At 34.8% G+C, this 27807-nt stretch overlaps 8 protein-coding genes and 6 non-coding genes across 14 annotated transcripts in view; 8 read left to right on the top strand and 6 right to left on the bottom strand.

Moving 5' to 3' along the window:
- Positions 1–3974, top strand: part of LOC146539261 (uncharacterized) — a 117495-nt gene extending 113521 nt beyond the window's left edge. Inside the window, exons 9-10 of the mRNA XM_085186107.1 lie at positions 266–1328; positions 2060–3974. Of these exons, the coding sequence (XP_085042233.1) occupies positions 266–1328; positions 2060–2274 (1278 nt within the window). The 3' untranslated portion in view covers positions 2275–3974. The remainder of the gene's footprint in view (positions 1–265; positions 1329–2059) is intronic.
- Positions 3975–4252: 278 nt separating this feature from the next.
- On the bottom strand, positions 4253–4371 carry LOC146539260 (5S ribosomal RNA). Its single transcript, XR_014878030.1, has one exon. It is a non-coding gene; the product is annotated as a 5S ribosomal RNA (ribosomal RNA).
- A 163-nt stretch (positions 4372–4534) lies between these two features.
- TRNAD-GUC (transfer RNA aspartic acid (anticodon GUC)) lies at positions 4535–4606 on the bottom strand. Its single transcript has one exon. It is a non-coding gene; the product is annotated as a tRNA-Asp (tRNA).
- Positions 4607–4995: 389 nt separating this feature from the next.
- Positions 4996–5710, bottom strand: LOC146539258 (chymotrypsin inhibitor-like). Its single transcript, XM_085186111.1, has 2 exons — positions 5583–5710; positions 4996–5263 (listed from the first exon to the last, which is right to left on the bottom strand). Exons 1-2 carry the CDS (start codon positions 5644–5646, stop codon positions 5100–5102), a joined length of 228 nt encoding a protein of 75 aa, XP_085042237.1. The 5' UTR covers positions 5647–5710; the 3' UTR covers positions 4996–5099.
- A 666-nt stretch (positions 5711–6376) lies between these two features.
- On the top strand, positions 6377–6496 carry LOC146539257 (5S ribosomal RNA). The gene has a single exon (XR_014878032.1). It is a non-coding gene; the product is annotated as a 5S ribosomal RNA (ribosomal RNA).
- Positions 6497–6992: 496 nt separating this feature from the next.
- On the top strand, positions 6993–7742 carry LOC146539256 (chymotrypsin inhibitor-like). Its single transcript, XM_085186115.1, has 2 exons — positions 6993–7056; positions 7292–7742. Exons 1-2 carry the CDS (start codon positions 6993–6995, stop codon positions 7453–7455), a joined length of 228 nt encoding a protein of 75 aa, XP_085042241.1. The 3' UTR covers positions 7456–7742.
- Positions 7743–10376: 2634 nt separating this feature from the next.
- TRNAD-GUC (transfer RNA aspartic acid (anticodon GUC)) lies at positions 10377–10448 on the top strand. Its single transcript has one exon. It is a non-coding gene; the product is annotated as a tRNA-Asp (tRNA).
- A 147-nt stretch (positions 10449–10595) lies between these two features.
- Positions 10596–10714, top strand: LOC146539254 (5S ribosomal RNA). The gene has a single exon (XR_014878029.1). It is a non-coding gene; the product is annotated as a 5S ribosomal RNA (ribosomal RNA).
- A 539-nt stretch (positions 10715–11253) lies between these two features.
- LOC146539253 (chymotrypsin inhibitor-like) lies at positions 11254–11665 on the top strand. Its single transcript, XM_085186112.1, has 2 exons — positions 11254–11318; positions 11436–11665. Exons 1-2 carry the CDS (start codon positions 11255–11257, stop codon positions 11597–11599), a joined length of 228 nt encoding a protein of 75 aa, XP_085042238.1. The 5' UTR covers position 11254; the 3' UTR covers positions 11600–11665.
- A 146-nt stretch (positions 11666–11811) lies between these two features.
- LOC146539252 (chymotrypsin inhibitor-like) lies at positions 11812–12320 on the top strand. Its single transcript, XM_085186113.1, has 2 exons — positions 11812–11894; positions 12105–12320. Exons 1-2 carry the CDS (start codon positions 11831–11833, stop codon positions 12266–12268), a joined length of 228 nt encoding a protein of 75 aa, XP_085042239.1. The 5' UTR covers positions 11812–11830; the 3' UTR covers positions 12269–12320.
- A 4731-nt stretch (positions 12321–17051) lies between these two features.
- On the bottom strand, positions 17052–17615 carry LOC146539251 (chymotrypsin inhibitor-like). Its single transcript, XM_085186114.1, has 2 exons — positions 17539–17615; positions 17052–17303 (listed from the first exon to the last, which is right to left on the bottom strand). The coding sequence occupies exons 1-2, from the start codon at positions 17600–17602 to the stop codon at positions 17140–17142; spliced, it is 228 nt and encodes a 75-aa protein (XP_085042240.1). The 5' UTR covers positions 17603–17615; the 3' UTR covers positions 17052–17139.
- Positions 17616–18256: 641 nt separating this feature from the next.
- Positions 18257–18328, bottom strand: TRNAD-GUC (transfer RNA aspartic acid (anticodon GUC)). Its single transcript has one exon. It is a non-coding gene; the product is annotated as a tRNA-Asp (tRNA).
- A 1277-nt stretch (positions 18329–19605) lies between these two features.
- LOC146539249 (chymotrypsin inhibitor-like) lies at positions 19606–20635 on the top strand. The gene is made up of 2 exons (XM_085186110.1): positions 19606–19765; positions 20369–20635. Exons 1-2 carry the CDS (start codon positions 19702–19704, stop codon positions 20530–20532), a joined length of 228 nt encoding a protein of 75 aa, XP_085042236.1. The 5' UTR covers positions 19606–19701; the 3' UTR covers positions 20533–20635.
- Positions 20636–24254: 3619 nt separating this feature from the next.
- LOC146539248 (chymotrypsin inhibitor-like) lies at positions 24255–27137 on the bottom strand. The gene is made up of 2 exons (XM_085186109.1): positions 26973–27137; positions 24255–24571 (listed from the first exon to the last, which is right to left on the bottom strand). The coding sequence occupies exons 1-2, from the start codon at positions 27034–27036 to the stop codon at positions 24408–24410; spliced, it is 228 nt and encodes a 75-aa protein (XP_085042235.1). The 5' UTR covers positions 27037–27137; the 3' UTR covers positions 24255–24407.
- Between the last annotated feature and the right edge of the window lie 670 nt (positions 27138–27807).

Here is a 27807-nt window from a genome sequence, read left to right as displayed (position 1 = left end):
TTACTATATTTTATCTGAATGAAAGATATGATAATTTGTACTTAACGCGTTTAACTACTGATGTTACCGTATTATACACAAAATATTTTTATTTTCAAAATAACGACTTAAATGTTTTATCATTAAATAACTACCATTAATTTTAAATGAAACAATTTGCCATATGTCTAAGTCTTGTGAACTCTGACATTTATAATGTTTTCATTTGAAATATGCAATTACACTTGTCTGATTTTTGACTAATATTTATGTTTTACAATTACAGGAGCATCCAGTAGACACTAGCTGTGATGCAGCAAGCCTATACGATACACCAAAGAAACTAAAATGTCTCATAGGCCAGTCCTGCACTTGCGCCTTGAACGAAACCAAAAACGACGACGAAGAAACAGAAATACCATGTGATAATAATATTACTGAAACAAATTCTAATTATGTGAACGTCACCCCAAGTGCTAAACCAGTAGATTTAAGCAATTACGCAAATATTGACAGACAGACTTTAGAAGAATTTGAAAATTCCTTGCATATACTAAAAAATGCTGGTTTTAGCCAAGAAGAGTTAGACGCTTTAGAAGATATACCGGAAAATGATGACGAAATATCAACAGCGACAACAAATACAGTTCATCCAACTGATTGTTGTAATGATATAAATTATATGCATCTAGAAATAGAAAATAGTTGTTCGAGCAGCAAAAATTTGTCTGACAACATAAGTAGGATCAGCCACGTGTCTGATCCGCTACAATCAGATACTGATAACACTATCAGTACTAGGCGCTCTAGTTCAGCTGACTTCACCAAAAGACACGACGACGAATTCTGTATAAATGGCAGAATATGCTTCACTCCAACTGTTATTCGACGGACAAGCAAAACTAATTGTATAAACGAAGGTGTACCTCTGAGAAATGATACGCAAAAGGAGAAAGTATTCAAATCACCTGAACCAAAGACGGAAAATATTTTAGTCGCGCGTTTCAGGGATGCTGTTAAGATACGCAGATCTTCGAGTGTACCTAGTAAATCTGATAAGAATCGGGATTCATCTAGTTCCAACGATTCAGGAGTTTCCACCGGTTCTCTAAAACATCACAAAGGAGATTTTAATGAGTTCGAAATGCCAGTGACTAATTCGAAGTCTTGCAAGAAACATAAGAACAAATCATTCAGAAATACTTTAACCCCAGTCCATGCGCCATTTCTAAAGTCAAATTCGTCGGACCCGTTAAAAAACTTAACATTCCAGTTTGAAGAAGTAGCCACTTTGACAAAGTCCAATTCGTGTGAAGTAGACACATTGACGAGAAGAAAGAAGAGAATTGGTGAGTATTTTTATTTATTGACTATATGTCCTTGAAAATGTTTAAGAATACACTGTCTAGTCTTCAGGCACTCGTCGCTATGTTCATAAAAATAAATAAATATTCAATATTATCAAACTTCATATTTGCAAGATTTATATTTTATCACAACCATATAATCTAGACAAGGTCACTTTGGCTTTATCGCTGATAATATTATTGACATGTGCTGATGTGCTCCATCATTGGGTGCAGTGACAGGTAACATGGCGACTGCATTATCATTTATTATCTTTCATTTCTTATTATTCGGTGTTATTCAGATATAGTTGAGATGTATAGTGTGCCTATGCTGTAAATATAAATAGAATTTTGTGAATGAAAATAATATAAGAATTTTATCGAAGGATATACTTATTTAGTACTGTTTACTACTACGTACTGGCGTAGTGAATCGAATTCGGGCAAAAAGCTCTTGACACTATCTTACTTCCTACCCTGCTTTATGCAGGATAAGGTGTGAAGCTCATAAAAAAAGTATTTTCTCTGGTCAAATTAAATTTTCACAATGTAACAGGAACTACTGGTTCGAACAGTTTATACAGTTGAGTTGGATTATCCATTCATCAAAGAAGGTTACATGACGTTAATCGTTTCTGTAGAACCAACTAACTATATAAACAGTCTGGTTATATGAGCACTTAGAGTTTACCATATTGTTTTTTACTGACATATTAACTTTCTATTCCCAGGTGAAACAGACACAACAGTGCGTCACAGTCAAATGACAAACAAAAGCACGTCATCAGGAGCGTCTGACACGTCGGACTATATGGAATCCCTGTCAGTATCATCGTTCAGTTCCTGCGATGTATCTGACAGGCATGTCACTAGACCCCGATCAGGGAAGGAATACGCTAGTATTGACAGAACAGTGTTGGCATTATGCGATGGACCCAATGCCTGATTTGTGTTTTATATTAGAATGTTTTTTACTATAATTTTTTTTTCTCATGCACAAATGAAAGCTGTAGAATAAATTTATAACAATTTTCTTTACTTCTAGGCCTTGTTTTAAATTATTGTATAAATTTTAATAGTGCAGATTCAATTCCGGATGAAGTCATTAATTATCTAGTAATGGGTCGTACACGCTGAAACACAGTTGTTCCTATGTACATAATTAATTGTAGAAAATCATGTGAATTAGACTTAGTTCAGACGAATTTAGTAATAAGGTGCCAAAATGGCACATTTTCTGGGTCCGGTGTAGAACTTATGTAACATAATATAGAAAATAAGTCTTTAATATAAGAAGTACTTTCATTTTAAATTCGTGTGGTCAATTGAAAATTGTCACACCATATTCATATAAAATCATAGAAGTAAATGATCAATTACTTAAAAGTAACTTACATATATTCTGTAGAGTTACAGTGTTAAATGTAATTTTGAAGATATGTTTTAGTAGTTATTTGTTCAATTTAGCTTGAACTTGATAAAAGACCAACACCACAAAAGTCCTTTATTAAATAAAAAAAAATGAACAAATAAATACTAAAATCAAAATTAGTTACTTAAATTATTTGTGCCTTTACGTACAATGTGTTAGATTTTCGTTTCATGTTACCTTAATTCTTGAGAAATCATCTATCTTGAGCGTGGACTGATAAACTCCCGCCATTTTCTACATTTTGACAGTTCTCCGACAGTTGTCTTCTGTCAAATGCAATTTAAAATTGGACTACGGCATATAAGTTTGAATATATATTATTATAAACATTTCGTATGTAACTTGTATTTATTTAACACTAGATATTGGCTAGCATTGGAATTGTATTTACATAAAAATACACTAATAAAAATAATTACATAATAAATTAATATTAAAATACAAAAATTGGTAAGAAAATCATAAGCAATAGACTCAACGAAATATTCTTGTAAATTAGTTTAATAAAGTAACTGTTTTGATACGAGCTTTACTCCAGCGGGTTTGGAACTTTTACGCAGAAAAAAAATCAAACAAATAATAGCCATTATGCCTATATAAATATTCTTGTAAGCTTAGTTTTTATTGTTCTGTTTAACAATTTTAAAGGTAAAATTGAAAGAGTTGCCAGGTAGCTAAAATAAATATATTTTTGGCATTTGATTTGTAAATATGTTTTTTTACAATATCTACGTTTTATGCATATGTAAGATTTCGCACAAAAATAAATGTCATTTATTATTAATTTATTTGAAATTTTTAAAAAATCCGAAATATTTTTTCAACACTAATGTCTAAATAAAAAACTATATTTATTTTTGTACGATCACAAAATAAATTTTGCCTTTAAATATTATATGTATTTATCGTCTAGTCAAAGGTGAAATGGCAGCCATATTTAATTTATTGAATTTTTGAAAAGCTAAAAATCTAATTATTTAAAAAATTATATTAATCAATTAGGAAAATCTTTGTTTTATCTGTTAATTCTTTACTTTGTTTAATTGTAATCTTAACATTTTATATCTTCATTCTCTATATTAAATATGGCTACTAAATGGTTTTGGTTGCACGAGGATTGGTTTACAAATAACTTCTTTATAACTTTATGTTATTATATATTTTAACTTTTGTAGTTTATTGCAAGTGAGAGAATATAGCGCATTTCAAAGAAATATTTGTTTCATTAACACCTGCCATTTATGTATAATTATGGAAAAAAATATAAAAACTAAGACAAAAAAAGTTAAGACGTATTTAGTATTACTACTACTTTTATACACTACCTATTTAGTTAGTGTCAAGTGGCAAAATACTGCGCATTATCTTGTAAACAAATAATGAACCTAACCCAACCGCATATATGCAACAATAAAAAAGACGAATAATATTATTTTATATAAAATATATCATTAATGTTAAAATTAAATTAATGTTAAAAATTCATGCAAAAAGCCAACGGCACGCGGTGTTCCCAGGCGGTCACCCATCCAAGTACTGACCGCGCCCGACGTTGCTTAACTTCGGTGATCGGACGAGAACCGGTGTGTTCAACGTGGTATGGACGTTGGCGACAGTGTATTTCAAATGTTCAAACTTAACAAACCACAAAAGAAAAAATATTATTCAGCTGAGCGAAGCTAAATTCTTCTACTGTGTGTCAATGTGAATTACGTCAAAAGTAAAAAAAATAAAAAAATAAATGGAAAATATATTGTCAAATTCAAAAAAAGATCTCTCCGGCGGGGAATCGAACCCCGGTCTCCCGCGTGACAGGCGGGGATACTTACCACTATACTACCGAAGATGGTGACTATGAGGTCTAATAATTGATTCCATAGGTAAGTACTTACATTAGTATTGTACTTACTAGAAATAGTTTATTTTCTTTTACGCCTTTTTAAGTAGTAGAGTTACCAAAGATAAATAATATAATAGTATACTATTTTAATAATCGATTAGAGACCTACGTGGCGCAGGGGCACAAGCATTACTACTTAATATAATATGTAGAAGTTTTAAATTTTATTTTAAATATCTAAAGTACTACTTGATCTATATCAATGTCAATAATCAATATCTTCCAGTTTTTATAAAGTTAGGATCAGGATTATCCATTTATTATACCAAGAAATTCGTGTGTAAGGAAGCATCGTTATCAGTGCAATAATTATTCTAGGGAAAAAAAACAACGTCTCCTTTAAAGTGTTTTATTGATTTTCATATTACAGAGAATGGAGAGTGCAGAAAACAAGTAAAAGAAGACAAGTATTACAGTATATTGATATGTCACATTGTTTCTAACAATCGTCCAATTTAACACATTTGCCGTTATCATTTCTGACATGACCATCTCGACAGAAGCAGCCGTCATTACACGAGTTTATACAAAAGGGCCTTGGATTGCCACAGCGCCCGTCGCAGGAGTGGCAGGATGCGAACTCTTCGTTAGGTCCGCATTGACCTGAAACAAAGTGAAAAGATAAAGTTAGTTTTATATTAATAATGCGCCAACGATCCCGATATTTTTCCTAAGGGCAAATATGATTAAGCCGTTTCCAAGTATAGGAGGAGCCTAGTAAAACACTCCGTCCAAGGTGACGTTAATCGTAAGACACTTCCGTTTTCCACTTCATCAGTATTCAACGCCTTGTTAGAGCGAGTGAAAATCGAACCCACTATCTCACGAACATGCCCCTGCGCCACCACTGGCCTCAAATACTGGTGCGCCAATATGAAATGAAAAACAAATCTAATAGATTCGTTTCAATATTGGTACTCACAGTTTACATTTACAATCGCAATAATCAAACATAACATTAAAAATGCAGCTTTAGCGAACGCCATTTTTCAAATCTTGTGCTGAACTGACTGACTGACTGGATGGTTTCTCCCGAGTCACCTATTTATATCTGAATTAAATTAGAAACCTTCAGCGAAACAATTAACTTTAACAAAATGTGTTTTATTATCTTTATACGTTATCGTTAAGTATTGTACTTAGTAATAAAATATTAGAGTTTTTACCAACATCTCGTCGTAATTGCCGCCATTCAGAACTTAGAACACATTCATTTAGTTTATTATGAAGCTATTTCATCTAATTTGCAATTATTTCTGTCTTAGTTCCTGTTCCTTTCTATAAAGTTTCTTATATTACATCTAGCCCTAAAATTGAATAGCTTTCTTCTTCATAAAATACCTATATATTTATGAATGTTGTCAATAAAAATACTCTTTATTTTTATTTTATTTTATTCTAATAATAGCTTCACGCCGTCTCCCCAGCGGCAGAGTCAGGGAGAAAGTTCATCAAAAGCTACGATCTTTACATACCTATTTAGGCTCGTCCACTGTCATCAATTTCTTCATACATGCCCTCGGGTCATACTGTACTTTCGAAGGTCAACCAAGGTCGCTCTCTACCTCTCACTTTTCCTTCATATTTCTTTTGAGGGAAAAGTGTTGCCATTCTTTTTCACTTATTAGGTCTACGTGCTCTAACATAAAGTTAATCAACACTTAAGCTTCTATCTCTAAGCTCTAGCTTTAGTTTATCTATTTGGTCGTGTTGCTCGCCAACGTCCATACCACGTTGAACACACCGGTTCTCGTCCGATCACCGAAGTTAAGCAACGTCGGGCGCGGTCAGTACTTGGATGGGTGACCGCCTGGGAACACCGCGTGCCCGTTGGCTTTTTTGCATGTGCATGTGCATGTTTTTTATTTGACGTATCGGCGTATTCGGCGGAAAGTGAAGAACGGAGTGTCTTAACACGAGGTTCCCGCTGCCTACCCCGCTGTGTGCGGGATACAGAGTGAAGCTGATGAAATAATATTATTCAGATAAATATACTCTCACATTAAAAATTAACTTATTTTTTTCCATGATCCACAGCCATCAGTAATACTAATACAGTAGTAAGTAACCGCCTATCACGCAGGAGGCCGGGGTTCAATTCCCCGCCGGAGAGTTTACTTTTGTATAATAAACAAATAACTTAATATTTTAAAAATATGTTTTTGTGTAAATATAATACTTAGCTATTACTTATAAACATTAATGATGATAAAAGACATTTCCTTAACGTTAATTGTTTCACTGAAGGCTTCTAAGCATAAGTAAAGATTTAATTCAGATATAAATAGATGGGTTTGGGAGGAACCATTCAGTTCAATCCAAGATTTGAAAAATGGCGTTCGCTAAAGCTGCATTTGTAATGTTGTGTTTGATTATTGCGATTGTAAATGTAAACTGTGAGTACCATTATCTAAAAAAATGCTTATTTTGGCTTTTTGATGCTACGAGTATATTGGAGTACCAATATTTGAGGTCAGCCGTGGCGCAGAGACAGAAGCGTGTGATTGTAACCGTGATGGTTGAAGGTTCAATACCCATTCATCTTCATTACTCATACAATTTCTCTAATCAGGATCGTTGGCTCATCAATAATATAAAACATTAATTTTATTTTTCCCTCCCTTGTTTCAGGCCAATGCGGACCCAACGAAGAGTTCGCATCCTGCCACTCCTGCGACGGGCGCTGTGGCAATCCAAGGCCCTTCTGTATAAACTCGTGTAATGACGGCTGCTTCTGTCGAGATGGTCATGTCAGAAATAATAACGGCAAATGTGTTAAATTGGATGATTGTTAGAATATAGTATAATATTGGTCTTCTTTCTATTTGTCGTCTGCACTCCCCATTCTCTGTAATATGAAAATCAATAAAACTCTTTAAAGGAAACGTCGTTTTTTGACCCACTTCCTTACACAGGATATCCTTGGTTTCTTACTGCTAGTATATAACAAATCACTCATAATTAACAACAATATTTGTATATATAGCCCAAACTGAAATGTTGAGGATTATTAATATAATATGTAGTTAAAACAGTATGCGAACTCACTAACTTGAAAGTGGCCTTTCAGAGATAGCGCCAACTAGAGGTACATCTCTGTCTGGTAGCATGATTGAGCCATCCAATTTGTCTGGGTGCTTCTTATAGGAGTCTCGAAATAGTCCATAAATAATATATTTAAAATTAAGGCGTGTATAACGTGAATAATTCTACAAAAAATACGTGTTTAATGGCGGAACTCAATGCCACGCTTTGCATCGACACCAGAGCGAAGAATTGAAAATTATAATAATTACATTTCCTGGAGTGCCAATCACACCCACAACCTGTCACAAGCTTGTGATCCTGCGCCACGACTGGCCTCAAGTTCAAGTTGAGTTTTGGTTTCCTCCGTCTTGAAGAACAGAAATAAGTTCTGACGTATATGATTCAGGTCACTATTCATACATTTGTCCATTGAATAAGTTATATAAGAAATTCATATCCATATTTAGGTAATACTTAAATAAAATATTATAAGAATATTTATATTAATATTGTTGGAATTGTCTTACCACTGATTACTCTGCTCCCCGTTGAAAATGTGTGAAGAAAAAAAAAACACTTTTATATTGTTATAAGTTTTTTAATTGTCGGTTGAATAGTTAACATGTAAAAAGAACCCAAACGTAAGAATGAAAGCATGCTATTCTCAAACTATCATGTTTCAATATGTACTAGTAAATTATAGAGTAAAAAAAATTGTTTTATTTAACATTTCAAAATAATTATAAGTATAACTGTTTATCTAATTCAAAGTTACAAATATAAATAAACTTTACTGAAATTTATAAAGAAATAGTTTTTTTTATATTAGACTACTTGCAAGCTTCTTTAACATTTAGTTTTTATCATTTTTACCATAGAAAGAGGCTTTCATGAAAGAAGAAAAAAGAAAAACATAAGAACAGTACCTACAGCTAGCTGCTAGAGACAAAACACAACTTAAGCCACGCGCTGCCATAATTAGGTACTTAAATAGAAATAAAAAAAGCCAAATAAAAGTTTGAGTCAATTCCAAATGAATAGACTACAGATATGGCAAGTTTGTAATGATGTTAAAAATGTTCATACAGTACACAATTTCAAATTAACATTAATAAAGAAATATGTAATAAATGTATGTACGTAGAAAAAAACAAAAAAAAACGTCTCTTTTAAAGAGTTTTATTGATATTCATATTACAGCGAATGGAGAGTGCAGAACACAAATAGAGAGAAGACAAATATTACAGTATACTGATATGTCACATTGTTTCTAACAATCATCCAATTTAACACATTTGCCGTTATCATTTCTGACATGACCATCTCGACAGAAGCAGCCGTCATTACACGAGTTTATACAGAAGGGCCTTGGATTGCCACAGCGCCCGTCGCAGGAGTGGCAGGATGCGAACTCTTCGTTAGGTCCGCATTAGCCTGAAACAAAGTGAAAGAATAAAGTCAAACAAATATGATTTAGCCGTTTTCAACTATTGAAAAACAAAAATCTAAATAAAAAAATTATCATGCACTTAGCATGGTAGGCGGAGGGTTCCTAGAAGCCTAGTGTTAAAACACTTCGTTCCCATTAATATACTTCCGTCTTCCTTTTTCAGCGGTATTCAACGCCTTGTTAGAGCGAATGGAAATCGAACCCATAACCTCACTTTTACGCTCCTGCATCACGACTGGCCCCAAATAGGTATTGGTGCCCCAACCAAACCAATAGATACGTTTTATTGATACTCACAGTTTACATTTACAATCACAATAATCAAACATAACATTAAAAATGCAGCTTTAGCGAACGCCATTTTTCAAATCTTGATCTGAACTGGATTGTGCGCCCCAAAACTACATATTTATAACTGAGTTAAATTCTTACTTATGTTAGAAACCTTCAGTTAAATAATTAACGTTAACAAAATGTGTTTTATTATCATTATACGTTATAGATAGCTAAGTATTGTACTTAGCAATAATATTAAAGTTTTTACCAACATACATCGCGTCGTAATTGCCGCCATTCAGATTCAAAACACAACACATTTACTTGGTTTAGTAAAAAACTACTTCCTCTCTTTTGCTATTATTTTTTCTTAGTTCGTGCAAATTGTAAAAAGTAATCCCCAAATTCAGGTGAATTCCGGAGGCATTGCGTGCCTGAGTGGCAGAGCTCAACGTCCTTTAGAAAGTAAAATATTTACAGTACGGCTGTTGGCCACCCTGAGTTAACTTATTTCATACTAGTGGACCCGAACGCGGCTGCGCCCGCTTGAACTATACGAATATTTATTAAATATATTTATGAAATTATTTTCAGTTTTCAATAGAGAGATGCGTTGAGCAAGCTCATTTTGGGTGACGTTTTCTATCAACAAACTTTGCAAATCGTTGCTTAGCAACGGCGGTTGTTATAAACATGGCGGAATAAATTGCATGTCAAATTAATAAGTATTTTAAAAATATAACAAATATGAGAAAAAAAAGTATCCTATGTTCATCCCGAGACCCTCAAGTATCTCTATATGAGTATTTTATCACAATTAAATTAGCGGTTTGGCCCTGATTGCGTAAAAGACAGACAGACAGACAGAGCTACTTACCGCAAAAATAATCAAAAGAAAGTCAAAGTAATACATATATAACTGTAAGTGCCTATCAAATAAGTTATTAGAACTCACTATCACAATCTTCGGTAGTATAGTGGTAAGTATCCCCGCCTGTCACGCGGGAGACCGGGGTTCGATTCCCCGCCGGAGAGTTTCTTTTATTATGTTAAACTTTTGTGTTTATTTTTTTTTACCCTTTTACATAGTAGATGTTGATATGAAAACAAAAATTCCAATTCTTTTAGTTCAATATTTTTTTCATAAGTTAGCTTTAGTGTATGTATTTGATTGTACTTCGTGCCAACGTCCATACCACGTTGAACACACCGGTTCTCGTCCGATCACCGAAGTTAAGCAACGTCGGGCGCGGTCAGTACTTGGATGGGTGACCGCCTGGGAACACCGCGTGCCGTTGGCTTTTTTGCATGTGCATGTTTATTTTTTATTTGATGTATCTATCGCTCTGATGTCGGGGCAAAGCGCAGCGTTGAGTTCCGCCACACAACACGCAATGCCTCTAGAATTCGGCGGAAAGTGGAGAACGGAGTGTCTTAACACGAGGTTCCCTCTGCCTACCCTGCTGTGTGCGGGTTCCAGCGTGGAGCTGATGAAATAATATTATTGATATAATATATATTCACTTATTTTTTACTAAGAGCCACAGCCATCAGTAATATAGAAGTAAGTAACCGCCTATCACGCAGGAGGCCTGGGTTCAATTCGCCACCGGAGAGTATACTTTTGTATAATAAACAAATAACTTCTTAATATTTTAAGAATATGTTTTTTTGTAAATATAATAATACTCATTTATTACTTTTAAACATTAATGATGATAAAAGACATTTCCTTAACGTTAATTGTTTCACTGAAGGCTTCTAGCATAAGTAAGGATTTACTTCAGATATAAATAGGTGGGTTTGGGAGGAACCATTCAGTTCAATCCAAGATTTGAAAAATGGCGTTCGCTAAAGCTGCATTTGTAATGTTGTGTTTGATTATTGCGATTGTAAATGTAAACTGTGAGTACTTTACTTTAAAATTCACTTATTGAGGAGATTAGATTTTTGTCTATCTGTACTTGAAGGATCGCTGGCGCACTAATGTAAAACTAACTTTATCTTTTCACTTTGTTTCAGGCCAATGCGGACCTAACGAAGAGTTCTCATCCTGCCACTCCTGCGACGGGCGCTGTGGCAATCCAAGGCCCTTTTGTATAAACTCGTGTAATGACGGCTGCTTCTGTCGAGATGGTCATGTCAGAAATAATAACGGCAAATGTGTTAAATTGGACGATTGTTAGAAACAATGTAAAATATCAATATACTGTAATATTTGTCTTCTCTCTATTTGTCTTCTGCACTCTGCATTCTCTATAATATGAAAATCAATAAAAGTCTTTAAAGGAAATGTTCCTTTTGTTTTTTTCTACGTAGGTACATATATCTAGGTTTCTAACATAAGTAAGAATTTAACTCAGTTATAAATATGTAGTTTTGGGGCGCACAATCCAGTTCAGATCAAGATTTGAAAAATGGCGTTCGCTAAATCTGCATTTTTAATGTTATGTTTGATTATTGTGATTGTAAATGTAAACTGTGAGTATCAGTATTAAACGTATCTATTAATTTGGTTGGCGCACCAGTACCTATTTGGGGCCAGTCGGAGTATTTTAACACTAGGCTTCTAGGAATCCCCCGCCCACCATTCTAAGTGCATGATATTTTTTTTATTTAGATTTTTGTCTTTCAATAGTTGAAAACGGCTAAATCATATTTGTCTGACTTTATTCTTTCACTTTGTTTCAGGCCAATGCGGACCTAACGAAGAGTTCTCATCCTGCCACTCCTGCGACGGGCGCTGTGGCAATCCAAGGCCCTTTTGTATAAACTCGTGTAATGACGGCTGCTTCTGTCGAGATGGTCATGTCAGAAATAATAACGGCAAATGTGTTAAATTGGACGATTGTTAGAAACAATGTAAAATATCAATATACTGTAATATTTGTCTTCTCTCTATTTGTCTTCTGCACTCTGCATTCTCTGTAATATGAAAATCAATAAAAGTCTTTAAAGGAAATGTTCCTTTTGTTTTTTTCTACGTAGGTACATATATTTATTACATATTTTTTTATTAATTTTTTTGATTTTTTAGATGTTATATATATATTGATGTTTTTATATCAAATTGTTAAATGATAATAAATAAATAAATAAATAAATAAACAGACGACGGTGCTTCCTTATACACGACATTCTTGATTTCTTACTGCGGATAGTTGATCGACCCACCCCTACAGTCGATAAATATTTTCATTTCGTCGCTCTGGTGTCGAGGCAAAGCGCGTTGTTAAGTTCCGTCGCTCAATACACAATAGCTCCAGAATTGGGCGGAAAGGGAAAAAGGGAATGCCTTAACACTAGGTTCCCTCTGCCTACCCTGCTGTGGACGGGATGCAGCTAGAGGCTGATTGTTTTATTTATATGTAGTTACAGTACGAACACCGAGTTGTAGCCGCCCTGAAGTTCTTTCTAATTTTTTTCAAACTGTTATTTAGCTTTTTTATTTCAGGGCTTAAGTTGTGTTTTGTTTCTAGCAGCTAGCTCTACTGTTCCTTTGTTGTCTGTCTATCCATGATTAAAATGATAAAAAGTAAATATCAAAGAAGGTTGCAAACACTCTAATATAAAAAAAATATATATTTATCAATTTGACTAAAGTATATTTATATTTGTAACTTTCAATGGATAAGCGGTTATATTTATATTAAAATGTAAAATTTAAAAAATCTACTTCACGCTGTATCCCGCACTCAGCAGGGTAGAGGGAACCCAGTGTTAATTCAAATTCAAATTCAAAATTCAAAATATTCTTTATTCAAATAAACTATAAAAGCACTTTTGAATCGTCGAATGTACATGTCAACAAAAAGCTACCACCGGTTCGGAAGGCAGTTCTGCTGAGAAGAGCCGGCAAGAAACTCAACAGTTGCTCTTTTTAAAGTCAATGGTATATTTTACTATTACATTAGTTGGCAGCTATCCTGCCTGACATTCAATAGACATTAATTCCATACATGTTTATCCTCTAAATATTCTTGAACAGTGTAATAAGCTTTACTTGTTAGAATTTTTTTTACAGATATTTTAAATTTTGGTAGTGGCAAACTAAGAATACACTGCGGAATTTTATTATATACACGTATACTCAGCCCCATAAAAGATTTATTAACTTTTTGGAGGCGAAAACTAGGAGTAACAATCTTATCTTTATTTCTCGTTTCTATCGTATGACTGTCGCTATTTTTTCTATGACAATGTATATTTTGTCGGACAAAGAGAATATTATAGTATAGAAATTGGGAAGCAACTGTAATAATACCTGCATCTTTGAAAACATCTCGCAGAGAATCTAAGAGAAGTTAAGACACTCTGTTCCTCACTTTCTGCCGAATTCTGGCGGCATTGCGTGTTGGGTGACAGAACTCAACGCCGCGCTTTGCCTCGACAGCAGAGTAAAGAAAATGGAAATATAAACGTAAATAAATATTTCATTTCCTCGATTGGGGATCGAACCGACAACCGTCACGTTACAGTCACCGCTATGCCAATGCCGTTAAATAAAAAAAAATACTCTATAATTTATTAGTATTGAATCAGCTTTTTGAAAGTTTGAGAATAGCATTTTTTGATTTTTACGTTTGGGTGTTGTTAGTTTTTACATGTCAACTATTCAATCAATAATCAATAAACCTAATATAAAAGGATTCAGTGATAAGACAATTCCAACAGTATTAATATAACCAGTGGCGGACTAAGGGGGGGGCGGCGGGGGCGGTCCGCCCCGGGCCTCGGGTCCTGGGGGGCCTCCAAATGGTGCAAATTCCCTTAATCAAATCTTAAATAAGCCTTTGAAAAAACGCATAGTATCTACTTAAGAGGAAGTTTGAGGTTGGAGGGGGCCCCAAATAAACAAAAAGGTACAAGGTTTAGTGCAGCCTGTACCAGTAGTTTAAATTATATTAATTAAAATTACTTTTATCTTTCTAATGTAAATAATTTAGTTTGCATGTGGATCCAGTTTCGTAGTTTTTTACTTCAAGTTCCTAGGGCCTCCAGACCGACGTCATTTTATAAAAGTTTGTGTACTCACTAGCCTGAAAGTGGGGCCCTTCCAGAAGTAGCGCAAAATAAAGGTACATCTCTGTTCTGTCTGGGAGGATGATTGAGCCATCAGATCGGTTTGGGTGCTTATAAGGGGTCTTAAAATAGTCCATAAACAATATATGTAAAATTATAGCGTACTTTTTCAAAGTGGTTTTGGAAGTCAAATGGCAGTTGCTCCATTTAAAAAGCGCCATCCGCCGCTAATATGGAACGCAACAACGTGTCAAGTACGAACATTGCTTAAAACGCTAGTACCCAGACAGAAACTCCGCTTTGTAACGTGGAATATTGGCTCTCTAACCGGACGATGCAGAGAAGATGTACTTATAAAACTTCGGGTCCACTGCGCTTTCCTCCAGGAAGCTTGCTGGAAAGGCAATAAGTCCCGCAATAACGGACAGGTTTGCCAGCTTATATACACCGGTTCACCCTCAGGTAAAAACTTCTACTTGCTATACCGTCTACCGAAATGGTTGTTTGTTGTTGGGGAAGACTTGAACGGTCACGTCAATAAGGCTGCTGAGCCGCATGAACGTGTTCACGGGGGTTTTAGATACGGACTTCGTAATGCAGAGGGAGAAAATATTAAATACGTTTTTCCAAAAGAACTCTCAGCACCTTATTACGTATAAATTGGGTCCCACTCAACTCAAATTGACTACTTATTGACCAGACGATGTCATATGGGCAGAGTAAGTAACTGTAAAGTAATTCCAGGCGAAAGTCTGACGGCCCAACATCGTCTTCGAGAAACGTAAGCCTCGGATCAAGTGGTGGTAGCCGAATGGACCGATGCAGACTGACTTCTTAGCAGAGGTGACGGCTGATATACAAGAGCATACCTGTTATTTTATACGGTAGAGAATGCTGGCCAGCACTATCTCGGCACATTCAGGAGCTTCACGTCACGGAAATGAAGTTGCTATAGATGGTGGATGTACGGCGTAACACGGTATGACCGCAATCGTAACACATTCATTCGAGATAGTCTTGGAGTCCGTGACGTAGCGGATAAACTCCAAGAGCATCGCCTGAGACGGTTTGGCCACGTTACGCGGATGCAAGTGCCATGCTATCCCAGCCCCTGGAGTGAGACCTATCGAACGCCGAAGGAAGCGCTGGTTGGATGTTGTGATACAGGACATGAGAGCCAATGGACTCACCACCGAGGCACTTAAGACCTTGCAAAATGGAGTAGGTTGAGTAGGAAGGCAGACCCTGGAAATAGCCGGGATTAATGCCAAGAAGAAGTAGAAGAAGTATACGTATTTTGTCCCAATATTAAACAATCTTTAGGACGTCTGGCAAGAGTAAAGCCAAGTTTTTTTTTTACATTTTTCTCAAAAACATATTTAAATACGAGCGTCGTTACTTTAACGTAGGTGAGCGTGTACCTTAAATAGGCGCTATCTTTGAAAGGGCCTCACTTTCAAGTTAGTAAGTACGCATACACTCTTACCTACTATTAATCTTCAAAATTTCAGCTTTACTAAAATGACGTAGGTCTGGGGGTCCTGGGATCTCAGTCTATTTTATTTTATACGCGGAACTAATATTACTATAGCGCGTGAACTAGCTCATGATGACAAATTATTACCTATATTGGAACTAAGCTTATGATGGAAGCTTCAGATGACGCTCTGGCTGTAGTACTAGATAATCTGGTAGAAATTTACAATGAATTTGAGAATGATTAGGTTTTACATCTAGAGCAGATGATCTGCCTCCACCTGTACCTATCTATCAATTGGTAGTAATATCAGTGCTCGTACCATTCTTATTTCGGTTTTGATACAAATTCCCCTTTTCTTCCATACATTATTTAGATGGATCATACCTTCTTTTGTTATCCCAATTTGTCTTTTTATCACGAGGACACGAGGATTTTTTTTGCTAAATTCTACTACATATGCTTTTGATATTTAGTATTTTATTTTTCTATGTTTTTGCAAGTCTAACTCAAACATTAATTACAAGATATAAACTAAGTAAGCATACACATTAATTTATACATGAAAAAAATGTAATATATAAAAAAAAATTACACGGGAAGGGGGGGGGGGGGGGAGATGTGTTGGGGGGGCCTCATTCAACGGCACCGCCCCGGGCCTCCGACGGGGTTAGTCCGCCACTGAATATAACTATTCTTATAATATTTTATTTGGGTATTACCTAAATATGGATATGAATACCCTACATAACTTATTCAATGGACAAATGTATGAATGGTGACCTGAATCATATACCTTAGAACTATACTATACTATGTCTGTTCTCCAAGACGGAGAAAACCAAAACTCAACTTGAACTTGAGGCCAGTCGTCGGCCAGTCGATGGCTCATTATGCTCTCAGACAGAGATGTACCTCTAGTTGGCTCTACCTCTAAAAGGCCCCACTTTCAAGTTAGTGAGTTCGCATACTGTCTTAACTACATATTAGATTAATAATGTTCAAAATTTCAGTTTGGGCTATATACTCGTATACAAATATTTCGTCTGAGTGATTTGTTATATACTAGAAGTAAGAAACCAAGGATATCGTGTGTAGGGAAATGGGTCAAAAAACAACGTTTGCTTTAAAGAGTTTTATTGATTTTCATATTACAGAGAATGGAGAGTGCAGAAGACAAATAGAGAGAAGACAAGTATTACAGTATATTGATATGTCACATTGTTTCTAACAATCGCCTATTTTAACACATTTGCCGTTATCATTTCTGACATGACCATCTCGACAGAAGCAGCCGTCATTACATGAGTTTATACAAAAGGGCCTTGGATTGCCACAACGCCCGTCGCAGGAGTGGCAGGACGAGAACTCTTCGTTAGGTCCGCATTGGCCTGAAACAAGGGGGGAAAAAATAAAATTAATGTTTTACATTATTAATGAGCCAACGATCCTGATTAGAGAAATTGTATGAGTAATGAAGATGAATGGGTATTGAACCCTCAGCCATCACGGTTACAGTCACACGCTTCTGTCTCTGCGCCACGGCTGACCTCAAATATTGGTACGCCAATATACTCGTAGCATCAAAAAACCAAAATAAGCGTTTTTTTAGATAATGGTACTCACAGTTTACATTTACAATGGCAATAATCAAACACAACATTACAAATGCAGCTTTGGCGAACGCCATTTTTCAAATCTTGGATTGAACTAAATGATTCCTCCGAAACCCACCTATTTATATCTGAATTAAATCCTTACTTATGTATGAAGTCTTCAATAATACAATTAACGTTAACGAAATGTGTTTTGTTATCGTTAATATTTATAAGAAATAAGTAAATATTGTATTTAGCAATAAAATATTAGTTTTTACCTTCATCTTGTCTTAATTGCCGCCATTCAGAAAATTTTAGTTTCTTATTAAATGACTTCCTATAATTTGCTATTATTTCGTATAACAGTCACACGCTTGCGCCACTGCGCCTCGACGGCCTCCAAAGTATTTTAACTAACCTATTTAACCCACTTAAACCGCCATTTTTAAGGTTAAGATATTTCAAGATTGAAATAATTGGAGAATGGAGTGTTGAATTGAATTCTTGATATATGGCGTTTCGAGCGTGCCAGTTGAGCACAATTCATTTCGCTTGGAGTGTTTTAACACAAAATTTTCTTTGACTTCATTGTTGACACTGACATGATTAAGAAAAAATATTATTCGGTAAACTTTTGCTTATATTTTATTCGTCAATATTGTACAATAAATTACTAATTAATTAAACTATTACTAAGCACATTTAAAAAAAGTATATAAAAGTATATAATATATAACAAAAGAGATCTCTCCGGCGGGGAATCGAACCCCGGTCTCCCGCGTGACAGGCGGGGATACTTACCACTATACTACCGAAGACTGTGTCAGTGTTTGCTAAAAACTCAGTAAGTAATTAATTTGAGAATATTTGATCTTAATTCTAATATTGTTTCAATTCTCATCTACGAGTATGTATGTAATAAAAAAAAAATAGAAACTGATCAGTGTCTACACATGGAAGACAAATGAGAAAAACTATTACTGGGGAGTGGGGACATTTCTTTTCAAATTCAAATATTTTTATTCAAAATAAAAAGTTACAAGTTGTCATCATCATCATCATCATCATCATCATCATCATCATCATCACCACCATCACCCTGTCTTCGTCCACTGCTGGACATAGGCCTCTCCAATCTCCAATCATAAATGTGTCAAATTGTCCTAAATGTAGAACTAGGTATACTGAAAATATCGTGACTACGGCGATTGCAATAGTAAATAGGGAAAAGGATAATGAAACTCTAGTATTGTTAGAACTAGAATTGATCAACCAGCTCTAACAAATTCAAGAATATTCAGTTACATTGTACATTGTAAGCAATACAAGAAGAACCAACTAACAAATATCTATAGGAAATCCATGAATAAGATATTCTATTTCTTTATTTCAATTGTGCTCAATAACAATAAATAAACGTGATTGCTTGGCGTTTGTTCGGTTGTAATATAACCTAAAGTTAGTTCTAATATAACCTAAAGATTTTTAAAAGTAATACATTTAAATAAATAAAAAGAAATATTAAATATCTATACTAATATTATAAAGTTGAAGTTTGTGTTTTAAATCTGCAAGGAGGCCTGTGCTGAAAAGCGCACTATTTACCGATGTCTAAATATAAGTAATTTATTAAACATTTAAGTTTGTTAATATTCTATTCCCTTGTATTCCTTTTTTTATGGGAAAAGACAAGGCAAACTAGCGTTCGGGTCACCTGATGGTAAGTGATCACCGCCACCCACGACCCCGTGCAACACAAGAGGAACTACAGGTGCGTTGGCGGCCTTTATTTTATTCACACGAAGCAGAGTAGACAGAGAGAACCTCAAAACATAGTGCAAAGACACTCCGCTCCCACAAGTACACTTCCGTTCCCCACTCCCCGCCGAATTCTCGACGCATTGCCATTGTTACTAGAGCGAAGAAATGAAATAATAAATATTTAATTTCCCCAAAAAAAAGAGTTTGGGGAAATTAAATGCGTTCACAGTCGCACGATGGTGCCGCTACGCCACGACGCGACGGCTTCTTTATAATATAACGATATTATGTATGTATGTATATAAGCGCTTTTATTGTTTTTGCTATAAAAAGACATGCTTGCGTGTGTAAATCATCTCGTTCATCTTAGGCTCCCCTCAGTGACACTCGCAAGACTATACCAGGTCAAAAAACACCTGAAACCTTGACTATGGCGTTCGGGAAAGCTACATTTTTAATGTTATGCTTAATTATTACAATTGCATATGTACAGGGTGAGTATTTTAGAAATTTATTTTAAAATAACATATAGTTAAAAGTTCAAGTGCTATAGAATTTGTTATATTAGTTTGGAGCCCTAAATTTTATGAGCTTAAGGAGTTCCAATATTCAGCACCTGACTCCATCATCATACCAGCTCGTAGATACCATAATATTGTATTGTGGCCAGTCGTGGCGCAGGGGCACCTAATGTGATCCCCCGAGTGGGGTTCGAACCCACAACCACGGCGTAGCAGTAACACGCTTGTGCCCCTGCACCCTACGCTATGACGGCCTCATTTTAACAACTTATTAATGATTGTCTTTCTAATACTTTCCACGCGGCGCACCATGTGATTCTAAACATGATGGTTATGAGTTTGGTTCCCACTCGCTCTGATAGCTGCTGGATATAAACTATTTGATTTCTGTCAGTAAACAGGAGTGTCGTAACACTTTTATTTCTATCTGCCCATACTGTTATACTCGTATGTGAGATATCTGTCATCCGTCGACCAATATATCTATCAGTGATTGGTAGAATGGTTGACGGATGACGGCCGACGTGATCCCTATTAATTTTATAACATTTATTTTATTTTTTCACTTTGCTTCAGGCCAATGCGGACTTAATGAAAGGTTCAAAAGCTGCGGCACTTGTGATGGCACTTGTCATAATCCAAAGCCCACGTGTTTACAGGTCTGTAAGCAGGGCTGCTTCTGTCAACCTAATCACGTCAGAGATAATAATGGCAAATGTGTTAAAGTGGACAATTGTTAGAAACACATGTTATATGTATTTTAATATGAGTTATAATTATCAATACGGCTTTTATATATATCATAGTTATTTCCATGCTTCGCCGTCTATTATAATCAAAACAATAAAAACTAAATCTAAAATATTTCCACTGAAATTGGAATATTTATTGAGTTGCAGGAGTCCATGAAACTGTAATGCATTCAAGAAAGTAACAGCAGTATTAAATGATTCATTGGTGCCTTCTTTTGCACAAGTTGGCCCTCCTCGTGAATCCCATTGTATACTGGGCATATTGAAGTCGCCCAATAATATGACATGATCATCAGGATGAGCTTGCATTACGGCATTCAAAGAATCCAACACTAAAGCTAATCTCTGAGAATGCTGCATGTCTCCAGGTACATAAACTACTCCTAAGTGGACAGCTCGTCGCTGAGTAATACCAAAACCGCGCGCACCTATTGTTATCCAAACTAATTCAACACCCACCCGTGAGAACTCGCTCCTCAGTTGTGCATGGTACACCTGCTTAGCGTATATCATAACTCCACCACCTATACTTTTATGGGAGGATTTGGTGTCTCGATCACATCTAAAAATATCATAGCGTGCATCACTTACCTCACTGTTTAGGAAACTATTACTTAACCATGTCTCTGTTATAAATATTAAATCGAAATCATTAGACAATACACTTTGATAAATATCATTAACCTTAGTACGGAGACCACGAACATTTTGGTAATATAATTTAATTGAATTAATCATTTATAATAATATTTTTAAATAGTTTGATTACATACTTTAAATATATATAGGAAATTATAGTGGGGGAAACATAGTCAATTTTATGGGATGGCAGATGTGTTTGATAAATTAGCAGTAAGAAAATAATTGCTTTATTAAAAATTATATATAAGCAAGTAAAAAGTGTATAAGTGTGCGAGTTAATGTAATAAGTGTATGTGAGAGTGATGTGTGTTAAGGGTGCATTAAATCCCAACTTGTTTATATAATAAAAATAAAATAAAACTTTAAAAAATGTTATTCTAAAATTTAAATAGCGATATACATTTATGAAAAGAGTAAAGTGACACAGATTAATAATATAAACTTTCAAATTATTTTTAATAAATCCTTTTCTGAATTTATAGCGATTGCATGTGTTACCTCGTTTTTTCGCACAAAGATGGAACAGTTTTTTGACCAAACAAACTTATAAGCCTTTTCAGTTGCGAGTTGTTTACTTTTTTTCAACAAATACCTATTCTGTGGCGTGAGATGGTCATTTACAAAAATTCTATTTGTCCTCCCTGATATATCTATGTCTTGAGACGTGATACCTCGAGTTTTTTTCAAGCCGGATAGGATGTTGTCCTTGAGGAGTCTGTTTTTAAGTTTACAAACAATAACTCGTGGCCTGTCCTTGATATTTTGTCTTGGTGTGATTCTGTTCGCAAATTCAATATCATGATGGTGCAGAGACACACCAGCGTGCTTGGCAACTTTAATAATAATGCCAGGTATGTCTTCATTATTCAATTCAGGAACACCTATTATTTCTATATTCTGCTGTCTTACCCATTGTTGCTGTTTTGAAAATTGACAAGTCAGTTCGCTTACACTCTCCTCCAATTTACTAACTTGTGTTTTGAGAATATTGTGCTCCGCAATCAATTTTTCATGCTCACTTTGTAATGTATTTTGAGAAGTTGCCAAATTCAATAGTTCCGAGGATAATGTAGTTAAATTATTTTTTATTTCCAATAGTACAGTTTGCTTTAATTCCGCTATGATATTGTTTTTAAAATCAGTCAATTTTTTATCCAAAATATATTCCAAATTTTGTATTTGTAGTTCTTTGCAGTTTTTATTCGAGTATTCGGCAGACGGAGATGTTTTCTCTGCGCACTTAGGACATATGTAGGTTTCCTTATGCTTCACTGACATCTTTTTAAAATTAGCGTCACTTATTCTTAAACATGCGTAATGAAATTTTTCCGTACAAGAAGAGCAACATATTTCTTCTTTTTTTAATATACTTGATGAACATACACTGCATTTAGAGGACATTGTTAATAATTATATTTTAATAATTTGATAACCTATATTTGTTAAATAAAAACAACTGAGGGTAACTAGCTAACTAACTAAGCAGTACACTCCACAAGACGCAGATGCTAAACTGTCTCGTATTATTATCGTAATAAAGTCCAAAACGCCATGCAGATCGCGGCACTGACACGTTTTAATCGAACAATGTCTGCGGTTACACTTTTCTTCGAACTATTGTAGACTTTTATTTCACTGATATGATATTATTTATTCACTAGACACTTTCGAAAATTACTTTAATGATTAGAAATCAAGTTTAATTATTCACTATTATTGTTCAATGGTTTATATAACTTTAAATGACATATAATTTTAAATTTACAAAAGGAACGCTTAACTGTGTGTGTAGCTCGTACACGCGCTCACGAAGAAGTAAGTTTTTTATGTATTTTCTTGTCAATATACCAAAATATTAGTTTCCACAAAAATAATACCTAATTGAGTCAAGTTTTACATATCACAACAGATGCCACTCGTCACCACCACCACAACCAACCACCACAACCAACACTCGTTTAAGAAGTATCCTTTTAAGGTTACTGATCACTTAAAATCGTAATTAGAATTAAATTTGAACAAAAAAAAACCGAACCGAAAAACAACAAACTAAAAAGTAAAAGATAATTTTACATAAAATAAAACTTATTTTGATTTTATTAAATCAAAATTTTATAGCTTTAGGTTTTCGCGCTCAATATATATATGTAATTCTTTGGTAATAGTTTTTATCTTATTCCTGCAATCTTTGAAAACTACATCCGCTGCTTTTTGCATCAACCCATAGGACACATAACCTCGAAAGTTGTTTTAGGCTAAAGCTTGTTTTAGGCGAAAGAGGTTAACCTCAAAAGAAAGTCTGCATGTTACTAAATTACAATATTTTTTAGTATGAAAAATTACAATATTTACATCCCATTTTCGAGGTCACAACATGCCCCAAAAAAAGGGAACATCTAGTCCCAAAAACACGTGTTGAAAAAAAATTAAATATAAATAAGATATAGAAAACATAAATAATTTACAAATAGTGTTCCGAAATAGTAGGTAATATAATGTAAAAAAACACTAACATACTCGAGGCTAATCGTTAAAATTTGTGAGACAGACCAAAAATATCAAATGCAAAAATATTACAAACGTGCACCAACGACACCCGTGTGCTATTCCATTGGTTTCGGGTGCCAGTGGATTGTTCAATATGCTGGCCATGGGTGCGCTATCACATTGCATTTCACTATATGCTTACTAAATATTCCTATCACTTTTCCCCGCGAAATTATTTCCATCGGAACAACTTACCTCGGTAACTTTTAGCCCCGCTCTCCCCTACTCTTGTGGTACCGTGCGCGCTCATGTCGACTTCCACGTGTACTCTTGTGGACAAGGAACATTATCAAGAGTACGTAATTACCCTTGATCCTTACCTACACTTTTACTTTTAGATTGGTTTTTCATATATTTTATAAAAGTTGATTAGTTGGTCAATAAAAGAAACATTTTGAATTTGCAATGAAAGCGTCATTATTTGATTTATATTGTATTAATTATAAACCGCGCACACGCACTTGGGGCGCACTACCCTAAATACTGCCGCAGGTATCATATCACAGAAAAAAATACGTCGCTGTTCTTCAAAGACTTTTATTGTTTTTATTATACAGAGAGCGAAACGTGTAGAAGAGAAGCTATAGCCCATCTTCTACACTATATATATATTTATAATAAGTCTTATTGATAGTTTACAAAACATATTATAATATACAATATAACGTGCATTTCTAACAATTGCTCTCTTTAATACATCTGCCAATGTTATTTCGAACATAATTAGGTCGACAGTAGCAGCCCGTCATACAAGCCTGTATGCATATGGGATTCGGATTACGACAAGTCCCATCACAATTGCCGCACGTTGTGAACTCTTCATTTTGTCCGCATTGGCCTGAAACAAAGTGAAAAAGTGAAATTAATATTATAAAATAACTGAGATCATGTCGGCCGTCATCCGTCAACCAATCCGGCAATCACTAATAGATAGATTGGTTTTCGGATGACAGAAGACCCAAATATGTTCACCATGTGTTCCACATATAGCAAGATAGGCAGTGATAAATAGTAGTGTTATGACACTATTGTTCAGTGGCGAATAGTTTATACCCAGCGGTTACATTACTGAAGAAATGACAATAATTAATTCTCACGTTTGGAAATCAAACCCCTTAGGTTTTAGGTTCACTCTGCCTACCTTGCTATTTGCGGGATACAGCGTGAAGCTGAAAAAAAAAAAACAAGTTGCTTACACTCAGAACTTTGGTTTAACCAAATTAGAGAAATAAAAGGTATTTAAAATATGAACAATAAATAAATAGTAATAAATAAATAAATATAAATAGTCACAACTTTTAAGTTGTGCCTCTCCCTTCACATCAGTAAACATAAGTAAATGAATATTAGCGTATATTGACAACAGGTGTTTAAATACTTTATTGAAAACATATAAACATTTTGAACGTAGCAGGACAATTTTTATATATATTTTCTAAAAAGTATTCTTAGTATTTCTTAGTTAATTTTTTAGTATTTCTTTAGAGTGGAATAACACGAAAATGTAAAAAATACTTGTGTAAATAATATCGTTAAAAGAGAGTTGTATTAAAAAAAAAACAGTCGATTTGATAACCTTTTCTTACAGAAGTCGGTTAAAAAGATAGCATACAGTTGAGGCCATCGTGAGTAAATTACATTAGCAGCATTACAAAGCAATAAACTTTCTCCGCTATCTGTCATTTTGTAATGGAATTGAAAACATTTTTCGAATTAAAAATAATAGATAAAAAATATTTTATATTGCGAACGATCGAGAGATATTCTTAAGGAAAAGTCTTGGTTGAAATATGAAGGTCAAGCCTATTTTGCCCTTTCCAAGAACAGCCATACCTGATTATTATAATATTTATTATGACTCGTTATTCCCACATCACAAAAACCACCTTATCACCTGTGGGTGAAAAGGCTGCCTTTACTGGTGTAAATTTTTCATTTGTTTTTTCTTGTTTCTGTTCTTTTTTGTTTTGTGTTTATGTTATTTATGGTGTAATAAAATGTTATATAAATAAATAAGTACGTTTATATAAATTTAAATCTATGTCGCGATCATTTATTAATTAAAACTTGGTAGCCATGCGCCACCAGGTTCTATTTTATGACTATTTTAGGCTTCAGTATCTCAAAAGGTAAAAACGGAACCCTTATAGGATCACTCAGTTATCCGTCTATTCCTCTGTCAAGATTTATTTATCTCATTATTTATTTAATATCTCTAACCCTTTTCCCATTTTCCGTAGAATTTTGGAGGCATTGCGTGTCGAGTGGCGGAACTCAACGCCGCGCTTTTGCCTCGATATCAGAGCGAAGAAACGGAAATATAAATTTAAGTAAATATTTCGTGTCCTCAAGTGGAGATCGAACCCACAACCATCACGTTACAGTCACACCCTTGTGCCCCTACGCCACGACAGCCTTTATAATTTATCTTTACAGAAAAAATATCTTGTTACCATACTCGTGTAAAAGTGGGTAGATTTAGGTAAAAAAGACAATAAAAGCAGTAGAGTTGTCTCAAACGGGAACAGTTGCTTGTAGGCGGAAGCCCTGATTGGAAGGTATCTAGTGTGTAGTGTTTATTATTACGTTTGTAACCTCTATGCGAGTACGTTGGAAACATATAGACGGTATGTGTTTTTATCGTGTTTTTGTTTAAAATTTATAAGTTTTCCGTGTTATGTATATGTACTTGCCCGCATGGTAAATAACTCGCTGATATGTTTTGAAATCAGACACTTAGTTACTTGTATCTAACCACATCTTGTTTTCTCTTCACTTGTTTTATATAATCAGACTGATAAAATTTTATTTTATAATACGTATAAAAAGGCTGTTATAGCGCACGTGCGACTGTATACACGTCGATCGTGGGTTCGATCCCCACTCGGGGAAAATACATATTTCACAGTTTCTCGTTTCAGTAACACGGCAAAGCGCGTTATTGAATTCACAATGCGTGTTGAATGTGCGGGACAGCGTAAAGCTAAAAAACCTAAATAAATATTTGAACGTAACGAGAACTGACCTGAAAACTGAAAACTGAGAGAAGACTGACCTGACTAATGAAGCCATACGTTCTCATCATGGGCTCTGGCTAAGCTAAGCTTGAGCTTAGAAAAAGCCCGAGACCTTCAATTTTTATACGGGACCCTTGGTGAGGGAGCCCGACTTGCGCTTGTCCGGTCTTTTCTAAGTTTTTTATAACTATATGCTATTTAAAAAAACATAAAAATACTCACTTTTTACATTTCCAATTGCAACAATTAAACATAACATTAAAAATGTAGCTTTCATGAACACCATAGTTAAGTCTTGGAGTATTTATTTTTTATTAACTGATTAACCTGATATGGTCTTGAGAGAGTCAGTGTTTGTGGGAGGCCTGAACTAAACTAGATAATTCCGCACAAACGCGCCTTTTTATAGCAAAACAAAAAACAAGTATTTGTATGGCTACCTATACATAAACATAATATCATCATATTACATTGAGCCCGTTATGGCGCATGAGTACAAACGTGTGACTGTAAGCGCGCCGGTGTTGGATTTGACTCCCACTCGGAGAAATGAAATATTTAATATTTTCATTTCTTTGCTCTGGTACCAACACAACGTGCGGCCTCGAGAATTGGACGGAGGACGGAGTTGAGGAATGGAAGTGTATTTATGGGAGCGGATTATTTTTACGAGAGGTTTCCAGGTCCCGGAATAGAAATACCCTCTCCATACGTTGCTGTCACATAGTGGTCTGGTGGTCTGCCTCTAGTGCCTCTTTATTGTTTTCGTTTCCTTGGATACCACTCTGTGATTTCTTAGACCCAATTCTATATTTTACTCCCAATAATATGCTCTGCCCACATGCATTTCAGGTTTTTACTGTGTAGGTAGTTTATGTTATTATTTTTCCTTATAAATTTTAACTTTAACTTATCTTTTTCCTTATACATAATAGTATAGGTTCATATTACGCCGACATATTTTTAGTAAAATAAATAGAGATAAATAGAATAGATAATTAGATATATAAGTTGGTACGCTTTGTCTCAGTCCTTTCCTTATTTTTAACTTATCACC

Source organism: Heliconius melpomene, chromosome 5 (genome assembly GCF_056956725.1).
Source record: "Heliconius melpomene rosina isolate 202511_hmr_F chromosome 5, ASM5695672v1, whole genome shotgun sequence".
NCBI lineage: Eukaryota > Metazoa > Arthropoda > Insecta > Lepidoptera > Nymphalidae > Heliconius > Heliconius melpomene.
The sequence above is the reverse complement of the archived record's forward strand: the minus strand, read 5'-3'. Positions and strand labels throughout refer to the sequence as shown.

Coding starts and splice junctions, on each gene's coding strand:
- LOC146539253 (XM_085186112.1), top strand. CDS start 11,255: ATGGCGTTCGCTAAAGCTGCATTTGTAATGTTGTGTTTGATTATTGCG. Junction 11,319..11,435: donor TGCGATTGTAAATGTAAACT/GTGAGTACTTTA, acceptor ACTTTGTTTCAG/GCCAATGCGGACCTAACGAA.
- LOC146539251 (XM_085186114.1), bottom strand. CDS start 17,602: ATGGCGTTCGCCAAAGCTGCATTTGTAATGTTGTGTTTGATTATTGCC. Junction 17,304..17,538: donor TGCCATTGTAAATGTAAACT/GTGAGTACCATT, acceptor CCCTTGTTTCAG/GCCAATGCGGACCTAACGAA.
- LOC146539249 (XM_085186110.1), top strand. CDS start 19,702: ATGGCGTTCGGGAAAGCTACATTTTTAATGTTATGCTTAATTATTACA. Junction 19,766..20,368: donor TACAATTGCATATGTACAGG/GTGAGTATTTTA, acceptor ACTTTGCTTCAG/GCCAATGCGGACTTAATGAA.
- LOC146539258 (XM_085186111.1), bottom strand. CDS start 5,646: ATGGCGTTCGCTAAAGCTGCATTTTTAATGTTATGTTTGATTATTGCG. Junction 5,264..5,582: donor TGCGATTGTAAATGTAAACT/GTGAGTACCAAT, acceptor ACTTTGTTTCAG/GTCAATGCGGACCTAACGAA.
- LOC146539252 (XM_085186113.1), top strand. CDS start 11,831: ATGGCGTTCGCTAAATCTGCATTTTTAATGTTATGTTTGATTATTGTG. Junction 11,895..12,104: donor TGTGATTGTAAATGTAAACT/GTGAGTATCAGT, acceptor ACTTTGTTTCAG/GCCAATGCGGACCTAACGAA.
- LOC146539248 (XM_085186109.1), bottom strand. CDS start 27,036: ATGGTGTTCATGAAAGCTACATTTTTAATGTTATGTTTAATTGTTGCA. Junction 24,572..26,972: donor TGCAATTGGAAATGTAAAAA/GTGAGTATTTTT, acceptor ACTTTGTTTCAG/GCCAATGCGGACAAAATGAA.
- LOC146539256 (XM_085186115.1), top strand. CDS start 6,993: ATGGCGTTCGCTAAAGCTGCATTTGTAATGTTGTGTTTGATTATTGCG. Junction 7,057..7,291: donor TGCGATTGTAAATGTAAACT/GTGAGTACCATT, acceptor CCCTTGTTTCAG/GCCAATGCGGACCCAACGAA.